The sequence below is a fragment of the Monodelphis domestica genome, chromosome 6, assembly GCF_027887165.1.
Source record: "Monodelphis domestica isolate mMonDom1 chromosome 6, mMonDom1.pri, whole genome shotgun sequence".
Taxonomy (NCBI): Eukaryota; Metazoa; Chordata; class Mammalia; order Didelphimorphia; family Didelphidae; genus Monodelphis; species Monodelphis domestica.
Window position 1 is genome coordinate 80,398,342 of NC_077232.1, and position 13,356 is coordinate 80,411,697.

At 38.1% G+C, this 13,356-nt stretch overlaps 1 protein-coding gene across 3 annotated transcripts in view; it reads left to right on the forward strand.

The window, feature by feature from the left end:
• CFAP99 (cilia and flagella associated protein 99) overlaps positions 1-13,356 on the forward strand; it is a 192,241-nt gene that overhangs the window by 8,887 nt on the left and 169,998 nt on the right. For all 3 annotated transcript variants that reach the window (XM_056803661.1, XM_056803660.1, XM_056803662.1), the window contains exon 2: positions 5,121-5,251. In XM_056803661.1, the coding sequence (XP_056659639.1) occupies positions 5,138-5,251 (114 nt within the window). In that variant the 5' untranslated portion in view covers positions 5,121-5,137. The remainder of the gene's footprint in view (positions 1-5,120; positions 5,252-13,356) is intronic.

The window sequence follows — 13,356 nt, forward strand, 5'->3', positions numbered from 1 at the left end:
CTATAGATGTTTATTCCAATTTTTGTTGTTTTGGGGGGTAAGGGGTTCACCCCAAAGTGTCTTCACAATAAAACTAGTCCTTTGCACCTTGAACCTTGCACTAATTGCTATTGTATTGTATTGTACTGGGTGTTCAGGGAGTACTAGTACCTCTGGTGTGAGGGCTTATAAACCCTCTTCAAGGCTTCTTTCCTCCTTCGGTGTCTGTCTAACATCCAGCTCTCACTTGTGGCTCCAAGAAACTATAGCATGCTCAGCAGTCACACCCCAGTAATACCATCTGGGCAGATGGCCTAAACCAGGTTAAGAGTAATTGAAAGACCTCAAACCTTTCAATGAGTGGAGGGAAGGTATATCTACCCCAAGTATTTGAAGACTTTTTGCAAAAGAATGGATGAATGAGAACAGTTTGTTCCAACAGTCATAAAGGCAGCTGAAGCAGGTGCTAGGGAGCTCTCAGAGCTTAGACAGACATGGAAGTTGCCAATGCCATTTACTGCATCCCAGGTCATCTCCAGTCAAGGTTCTGGAAGAGAGGGTGAGGCTGATGATTTTTTGAAATTCTGCCGCACTTAAATCCATTTCATGCAAGAGTTGAGAAATCATCACTTTTGTGATGTCATTGGTCCTCTTCAAAATGAAGGGCAAACAACAACTGCCAGAATTAGGGTGATTTCGTGGAAAGCATACATTTAGAGTTAGAGGACCTAGCCATGATTATTTTTCAGCTGGTATGACATGATTTTGGACAAGTCACTTAGAATCAAAGATTTAGACCCCATAGGACCTTAGAGGTCACATCGCCCAATCTCATTTAACATTTGAAGAAACTGAGACTCAGAGAACTTTAAATGACTTATCTAGGAGTATGCAGATAAAAGGTGTCAGATGGGGAACTTGAACTTAGCTCTCTTACTTTAGAGTCTGTACTCTTTTCATCTAGCTTCTCAGAGTCTTGGTTTCCTCGATGGTAAAATGGAGTTAGATTAAATGATCTTCCAAAGTGTTCTTGGTTTGAAATTATTTTATTCACAGCTGTATGTGTTAGAGAGCTTCTCTTTTAAGAAAGTGCTATGGACTTGAGCTAATACATGATGAAAATGATCTAGCTAATATATGCTTAGTTCAAAAAATATTTAAGGTAACTTGGCTTGTAATTACCACCCAAAACAGAAAATAAGTTTTTATTCAACCATGTCCTACTCTTCATGACCCTATTTGGGGTTTTCTTGGCAAAGATACTGAATAGTTTGCCATTTCCTTCTCTAGTTCATTTCCAGATAGGGAATCTAAGGCAAAGAAGATTAAGTAACTTTCTCAGGGTCACACAGTTAATAAGTGTCAAAGGCTAGATTTGAACTCAGGAAGATGAGGCTTCTGACTCCAGATTCAGCACTCTATTCTCTGTACCACTTAGCTGCCATAGAAAATAAGTACTTGGGCCTAATTCTCCTGGTGATCTAACCCAATATATTATATTATCTTATACTTTGTATCCCTGATTTGTCTTAAAACAGGTGAACCTTAATCATTTTAATTTCACTAACATTTGCATATGTAAATAACTTTCAATAGTTGACCACATGAACACAGAAAGCTAATGTGTAAAACAACAAAAAAGACCTATTTCTAAAATAATAGTAATAATGCAAATCATATGCTGCAAACCTAATTCTTTCCCTTTCCTTTCTGAGCTGCAAGCTGCCTGCATTACACAATGTCACTCACTTGGCATGTGCTTCAGGGAATGCCAGGAGATTCCTGGAGAAGGGTGACAGTGTAGGGAGGGGAAGGAAGGGCATTCTACCCCACTGCAGAAGCCAGACACTAATCTAGAAGCCAGCAGCAGCAGGCAGGCAGAAGGGTGCTCCTTAACTTTGTGTTCTAGTCATATCAGCCTAACAAATGAGGGGGGATATGCTGAATTGAAACAAAGTGGTGAAGAAATGGGTTAAATTTGCACTTCTGTCTTAAGTGATTAGGAAGAAATGAGGGTACCCAGCTTTAGATCCTAACAAGCAAATGGTCTTGGATGCCATATTTCAAGCAAAATCTTCCAGCCTTATGAAGACATTATAGGCAAAGTGTGTTTTAAGAAATAAGAAGGAAATTCTCTCTCACTACCCATTATTCCCTATTTAACAGTCATCCTACTCTGATATTCCTTCCACTCATTGGAGATGCACTTGAGTTAACACAGTACTTGCTGAGCCTCACTTGCTCTTCCTGGATTTGGTGCTGACTCATTATACCAACTCTGACTCTAACCATGGTGCTGACCAAGAATAGATACAGAAGAAGGTGGTTCAGGGTAAGACAAAACAGATGAAGGAGCTTTGTTTTCAGGTTTCAGGAGACAGAAGATGTTATGAGATCCTACAGAGAACCAGTGGCATAGTGACACAGTCTAAAGTCCTGGCAAGAAGGGCACTGTAGTGGCATCATTTGAAGACTATTAGGAAAGAAGGGTCATGGAGGTTGCAAACAGAAAGAAGACCAAAGCCAATGGGGCAAGTGCATAGACTCGACATTTTTCATAAAGGAAAAAGCAAATATCAAGGTATTCAAGGGCAAAATGCACCATCGGATCTGATGATCTTCAGAAGAGTCCAAGGTTCCAAATATGTCTAGGCACAATAGTAATTAGAAGATCGTCAATGGGTGAGGAAAAATTAGAGTAAAGGATTATTGTATTGGTCCTTGCCTTATTACACTTCAGATAGAAATAACACACTCAGGCCACTGTATCAGCATGACAGGATTGAACAGTCAAGGAGAGGTCAGTTAGGAAAAAAAAAACAACTCTAGAAGTAATCATGACTAAGGTAATAAGACCATAGTAAAACAAGTCATTAGATATGCTCAGTGAAAATGTATTCAGAAGTAGGAAGGAGGATATGTCGCTTCTGACCTCAATAAGAGTAGTTATAGGCATTTTAGTTTTATAAATTATGTTCTTTTGTGACCCTTCTCCTAATCAAAGCCACCCCAGAATTTTGCCCTTGATAAATCCCTTTTACAGAAAGTTACTATTGCTCGTTGCCTTCACTTCCTTTCCTTCTACTTCTCCATTCCTGGAAATTTTATTTCCAAACTCACCATCCATCTGAATCTGTTCTCTCCTGTACTGCCAGGGATCTCTTAATTGTTCAATCTGTTGCTCATTTCTCAGTTCTCAAACTTCTTGGTAGTTGTATGAATGGAGAGAAAAGTATTTATAGAGACACATTGTGAAAAGCCAAATTTGACAACAGATTGGGTATATGGAGTGAGTGCAAAAGGAAAGCTGCAGATGCCACTAAGGTTGAGGGCCTGGGTAGCTAGGAAGATGGTGTTGACCTGGATGATACCAGAGAAGCTCAAAAGAGGGGAAAATTGGGGAGAAAGAATAATGAATTGTTTTGGACATTTTGGATTTTAAATGTCCAAAAGGCAGTTGGTGATGCAAGAATGGAGTTCAAGAAATACACTGGGACTGACTGATCTTGGAACCATCTTCAAAGAGATGGCAATTTAACCTGTGGAAGCTGATGAGAAATATTATAGTGAGAAAAAAGAAGGGGTCCAGGACAGAGCCTTCAGGCATATTCAAGATTAGGAGGTGTGACAAAGATGAAAAAGAAGCAAAAAGGAGACCAAAAGGAGGGAGCATTAAAAAACAACAACAACAACAACAACAACAACAACAAAGGAAGAACAAGAAGACTGGTCCTAAAAAGCTAACAAAAAGCAAGCATCTGAGATGGCATCAAAAAGAATGAGGATTGAGAAAATGTGGCAATTAGGAGATCATTAGTTTCTTTGAAGTTTCAGTTGAACGATGAGGTCAGAATCCAGATTACAGAATATTTTAAAGTAAGAGAGAGGATAAAACATGGAGGCACCAAAAGTAGAAGGCTTTTTAGAAGGGTTTTACCACAAAAGGGAAGGATAGATACAAGAGTCAGGATGGTTCGATCACGCAAGAGATTTTTTTTTTAAGCATGGAAGAAACATAGGTGTATTTTTCAGTAAGGGAATAGCTAGTGGATAAGGAGAGACTGAAGACACAGTGGAGACAATTATCATAAATATGTCTGACTCATTTGAGAAGAGGAGAAAAAGAGAAGGGCCTCTTGGCAAATAGTTTCCATTTTTTCAGGGAAGTGTGAGGCAAGTTCCTCAAGTGTGAGGGAGTAGATTGCTAGGATGATATGGTTTGGAGCAACCATAGTAAAAGGTGGGATAGTAAAATGATTAGAAAGCTAGAAAAGTATTGACTCACTGCAGTGAGACACCAATTGAGATTAGATAACAAATTTTTAGAGAACCAAGTCAGTATAGTTTTGATTTCCTTCAGAAATCAGAAGGACCAAAAAATAGAAAGTAACAAAGAGGTTTAAGATGAAAAAAGGAGTTCACTAGTAATGAGGCACAGTGGAATCACAGCAAATCCAGAGTGAGGCACTGGGGGGAAGTCATTTAGATGGAGAAGAGTAAAAGACCAGCCAGAATGGGGGTGGGCAACAAGATTTGCACATCAAAAGCCAATGGGGCTAATAGAATTACTGGGACTAAGCACCTATAATGGAGTGAGCCAAGGCAGAGTATCAGTGGTTAAGAGAGGCACATGATTAGATTGTTCAAGTCCTAAAGGGTATTAGGTAATGTTTTGTCCTTGAGCAGACAAGGATATCTGAACCCCAGTCACCTCATTTCTCTGCTTTAATTTCTTCCTCTGTTGAGTTGGAAATACCCATACTATCCACTTCCCCTCACATCCTGTGGTCATGGACATCAAATATGACGTGTGTTAAGAGCTTTATAAACTACACAGTAAGATATGTCTACTTCAGACATATATATGCATGAAATATTCATGGCAATTGATAAAAGAGACATATATGTATATATGAAATATTAATGATGGTTGACAACATTTAATTTGTTTATTGTCAACTGTCATGCATACTTCTTTCTTGATGTGATTGGTATTTTGTTGGCTTTTCCCCAGATAGCACTAAGTATTGACCTATAATGTATAGGGTCCTTAACTGGGAATTTCTTAACTTGGGAATTTCTACTTTTATATGAATATTATAATGAAAACATGAAAAATTAACAATTTCCTTCCATTTTAGGACTCTTTACTACAAAGATGGAATATTTTAATAAATATATCAAAAACATAATTGAACTATTGGACAAATTTAATCCTGAAACTGACAGCCCTGAGCAAGTTCTGGAAGAGATGTGTGACACCCTACAGCAGGTATGCTTTATCTCTGGACCTCTGGTATTTTCTCTCAAAAGTCTAACTAATGAGATAGCAAATGTGTTCCAGGTTTTTCATTTGTTTATTTTTCTGAAAAAAAGAGGTTACTTTTATACTTGAGAAAGAGAGAAGAAATCAGCTATAGAAAATATATTAGACTATATTAATATTAGAATTAACATCCTAAATTTGTGTTTTAAATAGTTTTCAATAATAATTAACTTGAGGGTTGGTATAATTTGAATTGTAATTTTAAAATATAATGATTTTAAAAGCTAACCTTTACTGCTGAATGTGCTATAATTACATCTTTATATTCCTGACATTTTCAATGGATTTAGTGCTATTTAAAAATAAAGCCTTAGAAATCAGCTAGTCTATCACTTTAATTTTAAAGATGAGAAAATGAGGACCAGGAGAAGTAAAGGGACATCATATGGTAGTAAATGGTAAAACACTTGCTATAAGGTCAGGAAGGTGAGAGTTCAAATCTTGCCTCAGACACCCATTAATTGTGGGACCCTGGGCCAATCACTTAACTTTTTCAGTCTCAGTTCTCTCATCTGTAAAATGGGGATAATAATAGAATCTAGCTCATAGGATTGTTATGAGGATCAAATTCAATAATGTGTGTCAAACATGTGAATATTAGTCCTCTACTCTGCTGTTCTTCTCACTACAGTAGGCTCTTCCTGCTCATTTTTCTCTATATGGCTTTTAGTACATAAACTTTGTTAATCCCCCAAACTGGCAAAGGAAAACATCATTCATTTAACTTCAGGTATATTTCTCTATACTCAAATGCACTGAAAGAATAAAAATTATATTAATGATAATAATAATAATGGAAATAAATAGAAATAAAACTAAAGAAGAGACTATGGGTTTGTATTGACAGAATCAGAGTTGTTTTTCTTCCTCACAGAAATCCCCTCCTCTCTTTAAAATATTGGCTATCAAACTTGTGAAATCAAATCTTTCCAAGCTCTTCAAGTTGAAAATGTCCTTTGTTCTTTATAGCCCACAAAGTGCTTGGTTTGTTCCTCCTATAATTTGTGTTTCTGATGTTTTATTTTGCATTTGACATTGTAGTTATTACAAGCCAGGTAACCCTAGGCAAGTCCTTTAACCTCTAGTCCCAAGTTCCTGACCTGTAAAATTGAGATAAAAATACCACTTATATCACAGTTTGTTGCAAGGATCAAATGGAATAATATATTTAAAGCATTTTATAATACCTAGACCCCTAATGGAGTTGTCTCTACATACCATAGTAGTAATAGTAATAGTTATAGCAGAAGCGGTAATAGTAAGGTAGTAGTACTAATAGTACTAGTATAAGTAGTAGTAGTACTAGTGATAGTAGTAGTGACAATAGTAAGTTACTATTTAGTAGTAATTTAGCAGTAATAATAATAAAATTAAAGTAGTAATAGTAGTAGTAGTAGTGGCTGTAGCAGCAGTAGTAGTAGTGGTAATACTAAGGTAGTATAAGTAGTAATAATAGTAATAGTAATAATAAAATAGTAGTAATAATAGTAACAGTAGTCATAGTAGTAATAGTAGTAGAATCAGTAGTGGTAATAGTAAAGTAGTAGTAATAATAGTAAAGTAATAATAATGATGGTGGCAATAGTAAAGTAGCAGTAGTAGTAATAGTAGCCATAGCAGTAACTACTAGTAGTAGTAGTGGTAGTAATAGTAAAATAGTAGTAGTAATAATAATAGTAGCAACAGCAGTAGTAGTGGTAGGGGTAATAATAAATAAAGTAGTAGAAGTAGTAAGAGTAGTAGTAGTATAGTAGTAGTAATAGTAAAGTAATAGCAGTAGTAACAATAATAGTAGCAGAAGTAATAGTAGTAGTAGTAGTGGTAGTGGTAGTGGTAATTGTAGTAGTAGTAGTAGTGTGATGGTGGTGATGGTAATAGTAGTAGTAATAGTAAATCAATAGTAGTAGTAGTAGTAGTAGTAGAAAAGTAGTAGAAGTTGTGATAATATTAGTAGTAATAGTAATAATAGTAGTGGTGGTGGTAATAGTAAAGTAGTAGTAGTTGAAGCAGCAGCAGCAGTAGTAGTACCAGTAGTGGAAACAGTAAGGTAGTAGTAATAGTAGCATTTAAGTAGTGATAGTAAAGTAGTAGTCGTAGTAGTAAAATAGTAGAAGTAGTAGGAGTAGCAAAATAGTAATAGTAACATAGTAGTAGTAATTAGCATTTATGTAGCATTCACTGCATATCAGGCACTTCATAAATATTATCTCATTTGATCTTCACAACAACCCTAGGAGGTAGGTGCCATTTTCATCCCCATTTTCCAGTTGAGAAAACTGAGGTTAACAAGGCTAAGGGACTCGCCCTGAGTCACAGAGCTAGTAAGTGTGTGAAGCTGAATTTGAACCCAGGCTTCCTGACTCTAGTCCCAATCCTCCCTTGGCATTAGCACCTCACTGCCAGTAGACCATAAGAGGACAGAAACCAGGGCTTAGCTGCTTTACATCTCTCCTAATGCCAAGCACAAATATTCTACTTCATACACATCTCATTCAATTGAATCAAAAATGTGTTTTCCTTTCGCAGCTTGTTTTGACAGAGGCAGGCGAGAGGGACGAGAATGCCTGACTGAGTCAAGAAGTCGGAGCTCCAGCAATAGCTCCACCACTTACTTGGTCAAGTCCTTTCTCTCTAGGTTTCAGTTTCCTTAGAGGAGGGATTGAGGGTGGCCTGAAAGATCTAGTTCCCATCCAGTTCTGATATTCTGTGACTCATATTGTTCTCCAGTAGCAACAATACTAACATAGTTTACTCTACTTATGTAGTATCTTTTCTCCTTGAAAGGTTTTACCCGATTGTTGGTTCTATAGGATTTAGCAGAGCCAGGATTCAAACATAGGACACCAGACTCCACATCCATTGCTTTTTTGATTACCCTGCCAGAACAGAAGTAAGAGGGAGAGTTTTTCAAATGGGAAAAGTAAAGACTAAAAAAGAAAGCAAGTCTCCACAAGTTATTATTTTAATAAATTTATGGGAGGGGAGGGGGTAGAGAGGTCTTTTCCGGAAATCCAAAGAAAAGAAAAAAGACTTGGTAAACTTTTTACAGTCTACATGCATGTAGCTATGCTGTAAAACAAAACAGAAAAAAACCTTACTCTAAATCTTAAAGCAAAAAAGAATAATGATCAACTATATTTAATGCAAATATTTCTTCTACTTAGGAAAAGTCTCCCCAAATGAAAACTACATTTCCTTTTTCAGTATTAAGTACTAACTGTAGTAGTAATGATAACCATATTACATGGCTTGAACCCATCACTTAGCTTGACTTGTTAGCTAAAAATCCCTATACTGGAAGCCCCTCAAACTGGGAGCCCATGATGCAGTTCATGTTAGCTGGGCTTGGTTTGCTCTCTTAAAGAAGTTGTTGAGCTCAGACCTGCAGACTGAGATGTGCTTGGGATAGCATCCTTCCAGCTGGAGAGATGCTAAAGATGACTAGTCATTATATCTTAGCAAGAAATTGAAGTCCATTACACTGAGGTCCAGCTTTAGTGTTAAGGACAAAATGTGAGCAGCTTACAGCAGAGAATGAGCCTGCATCAAGACTAGCTTTAAATCTAGACCTCCAAACATTTACTGCCAACCTTTATTTAGAAAAGATGAATGCAATAGGACTTTATATCAAGGAATCTCAATGCATTTTTATAGAGATACAGTAGTTAACATTTCACAACAGCTCCATAAAATTCATGCTGTTTGCCTCTTCATTTAACACAAGGAAGTGGAGATGGAAATTTTTAGATGATTTTACTTTATAACACGGGCCCCTGAAATCTCTGATAATTCTGTCTCTCTGGAGCCCTTACTACTCTTTCCACTGGGAACACCCTCTTACCTCCTCCAACCACAACTCCCAGTTTGCCTATTGGCCTTTGATCTATCTTGGGGCAGACTGACTCTAGCTTGGCTCCAGGTGCTGCCCGAGAATGTCAAGTCATTCTGCTCCTCCATTCCCCCAGGCTTGTACAGCCTGACCCACTCCCACAAGAATATGAGACACCGGGACATTCTGGTTTTTTTTTTCAGATTTAAACATTATTTTATTTGGTCATTTTCAAACATTATTCATTGGAAACAAAGATCATTTTCTTTTCCTCCCCCCCACCCCACCCCTCCCATAGCCAATGCGCACGATTCCACTGGGTATCACGTGTGTCCTTGATCCGAACCCATTTCCATGTTGTTGGTATTTCCATTAAGGTGTTCATTTAGAGTCTCTCCTCAGTCATATCCCCTGAACCCCTGTAGTCCAGCAGTTGCTTTTCCTCAGTGTTTTTACTCCCACAGTTTGTCCTCTGCTTGTGGATAGTGTTTTTTTTCTCCTAAATCCCTGCAGATTGTTCAGGGTCATTGCATTGACACTAATGGAAAAGTCCATTATGTTCAATTGTACTACAGTGTCTCAGTCTCTGTGTACAATGTTCTCCTGGTTCTGCCCTTTCTTTTCATCCATATAGTGATCCAGATTTCTTCTCTGTGAGCCATCATCTGGCACCAACTATCCCTCTGCCATCAGTAGATGAGCACTTTTCAGCGCTGGTTTCCCTTTCTCATCATCGCTTCTTCTTTCTTGGCTACCAAGACAGCTAAATTCCCCTATTAGAAGTAGGTGAACAGAAGCCACAGCTAGGCAGACAGCTTCCTTCTGCTCATCTTTGCTCAAGTGATCTACCAGTTATGTCTCTATTTTCCCCTCCTTCTGAGACTCCAATGTGTCTCTGCTTTTCATTTCACGTTTGGTAGCTCTACATGTATGGTCTGGAAATGCTAAATAGTAACCCCACTGAGCCTTCCTATCATGTTCAGTGATGTGATTTAGACATTGAGTCTCATTGACATTGTAGATATAGTTCTAGATTTCTTGATTCCTGCCAGAGATCACATCTCCTTTGAGTATCTCATTCTCACTCTCATAGTCTCTATCTAGACCAAAATGGATGCTGGCATGCAAACAATAGATCAAGAAATGTATTTATTGAAATATCTTGGTTACGAAAGAAGTTTCTGTGTCACACATGTTATGTAAAATGGTCTTTCATCTGTGGAATGTTGCTTTTAGTATTTCTACTCTCTTCCAGAAATAGGACTTCTGTGCCTGCCAATTCCACAAGATTGCTAGTGCTTATGCTCTCTAGATAAGCAGTATCAGCCAGTAAAATTTCATTTTTAAGACATCATGAATCAATAGTCATCTTTGACCTGTAGAATCTCTACCATACAAGGTCCAAAGTTCTCTCTCTGCCCAAGTGTCCAATGTGACTGTAGAATCCTATCATGGCCATGGAGAAGTAAGTAGACCAACATGTTTCCTTGCACCTTTCATTGGCTCTATTATGAGTACTCCATAGCATATTCTCTCAATATCTTGATATACTCTGGAAAGCCCAAGTAGGAGTCCCTGGGAGGCAGACCCCACTTTTGACCTATATCACTTCTCATGGACTGCAAATCACCCTGGAACAAGGTAATAGAAGTGGTGCAGTGCTATAATATTTAAATCAACAAATGGCACACACTCTGGAGAATTCTCAGATTCTTGTATTAGCAGCCTTAGTCCCTTAATGTCTCAAATTATTTAAGGTTCCTCCATAGATGAATGAATGAAAACAAAGCATTTTAAAGCATTTACCATGTGCAAAAATGCTGTGTTAAGTGCTAGGGATACAGAGAGAAAAGCAAAAAAAAAAAGTCTGTGCTCATGAGGAATTCATATACTAAGGGTGGAAACAATGCATATAGGAAATTTCAGATGCCATAATGGATGGAAAGATTCCATGGACTTTAGGGTGTAGTGGCAAAGCATTTCACAACACCTCTTCTTTAACGTTATTTCTGTTGTTTAAAAAAAGTCTATTTCTGAATCAGGTGCCAGTGCCAAGGAATATGGTGGCAAGAACTTTTCTAGCTCTTCAATAACTGTGGCTACTGATGTGAGCCAAAGCAGTAGTTTGACTGGCCTGGTGCATTCTGTCTGTCTATCTGTCTCTGTCAGGGTTCACTGCTTACATTTGGATACATGTACCTACAGGACAGAACATCTGCATCCACATTGATCTTTCTTGGCCAGGAATGGACTGTATTTGGCTAGTACCACTATACAAGTCTAGCTGGCCATATCCTACCCAGTGTTTGTCAAAGTATGTCTGTGGACTGTTTTCTGTCCAAACTTGAAATGGAAACCCTTGGAAATGATCAATGATAGCTCACTTTAAAGCCACAAATTTCCATTTGTGTATGGGATAAGTCTCATCACCAGGCTTTTACTGGCAAGTGCAACAGGCTACTTTTGGCCATTTCTCCTGGTATGAAATAGCTTCCAAGTCCTCTAGTCCTTTGTGCATACAACAAAGAGTTTTTTGGGATCCACAGAAACCAGCAGTGATGTATGTGTGAAGTAGTTCTCCATTTCCGCACCACCAGATGCCTGTTGGACACTTCCATGACATGTTGGACATCAAACTAAGCATAACTAAAACAGCTTTTAACTTTTCCCCCAAAATCCAACCATACTCTTAATTTCCCTAGTTCTGTAAAGAGCTCCACTATTCTGGCAGGTCACCACTGCTCACAACCTAGTAATTATCCTTGGATCTTGCATTCTCACTCATCCCCACATTGCTTGTTTCTGTCATTTCACCTTCACAGGATCTTTATATTCATCCCTTTTTTCCAATCACAAAATTACCAGTTTAGTTCAGGCCCTCTCAGGATGCTCTCTCCCCTGGATTATTCCAACAATCATCTAGTTTTGGTCTTTCTGCCTCAAGCCTTTTCCTTCTCCAGTCCATCCTCCATGCAGTTGCCAAAACTCAGGTCTGACCAGGCTACTTGCCTGTCCAGAAAGCCCCAGATGCCCCCTGTTATCTTGAGGATAAAATAGTTGGGGTTTTTAAGCTTTTGAAAATCCAGCTCCAAATTACGACTGTTTAGACTTACTACACATCACATCACTTCATGCACTTGATTACAAACTCTATGATCTTCATGATCTTCAGGTCTCTGGTCATAGGCTCTTTATAGACTCAAAGTTGGCCTAAATTGGCCTGCTTGACATTCCTCACACACTGGAAAATACTTCTTTTTCACTTCTGCCTCCTAGAATCACTAGCTTCTTCCAAAGCTCAACTCAGATATAACCTTATTTCATCCCCACTTACAAAATTACTTTAAATTAATATTTAAATATATTTATAAATATTTAAAATTATTAAATTAAATTTACTTTAAATTTAAATTTATAAAATTATCTATCTTGTATTTATGTGTGTATGTGAGAGAGAGAGAGAGACTGTTAGCCACCAACAGAATGCAAGCTTCTTGAGGGCAGGGACTATTCCCCCCCCCTTTTTTTTAATTGTATCCCTTGAGCCTAGCACAGTTCACGGCACATAGTAGGTGCCTAATAAATGCTTCTCAGTTGATCCCATGTAATCTGCTCATATTTCTCATTTAATCAATCTCCAAGTAGTGCCAGTGGGTCCAAGATCATTTTTTCCTTTTTTTCCTTTTTCTTTTAATTTCTCTATCATATACCTAGGAGTGAGATCAGTGAGAAATCTTGGGATGATGGCATAATTTTCCCACAAATGTCTAATAGTAGACCTCAGATGCCAGAAAAGTTACCAGCTTTTCAAAGTACTCTAAATACATCCATGTGGGAAATATCTTTGTTTTCTCAACATCCATATTTCTTGCAGAGAGACTGGGTGACCCACACACCTGACAGAGGCACTCCAGGACTGGCATGTGTTGAAGGATGGCTTAGGACCAGATGCTTCTACCTGATCTCACACCATTCATAGCCTTTCCTCCTCCTTTTCCCCCATTGGGAGACAGCACTAAACAGCAGAAAGAACACTGGATTTAAAGTTAGAGGACCAGAGTTTGAATCCTAACTTTGCCAGTTGCTACCTATATTATCTCAAGCACATTCCTTAACCTCTGGATCTCCATTTCTTCCTCCTTAAAAAAAGAGGACTGGACTAAATGACCTCTAAAGTTCCTTCAACTTCTAAATCTGTGGTCCTACCTGTGTGCCTTTGGAC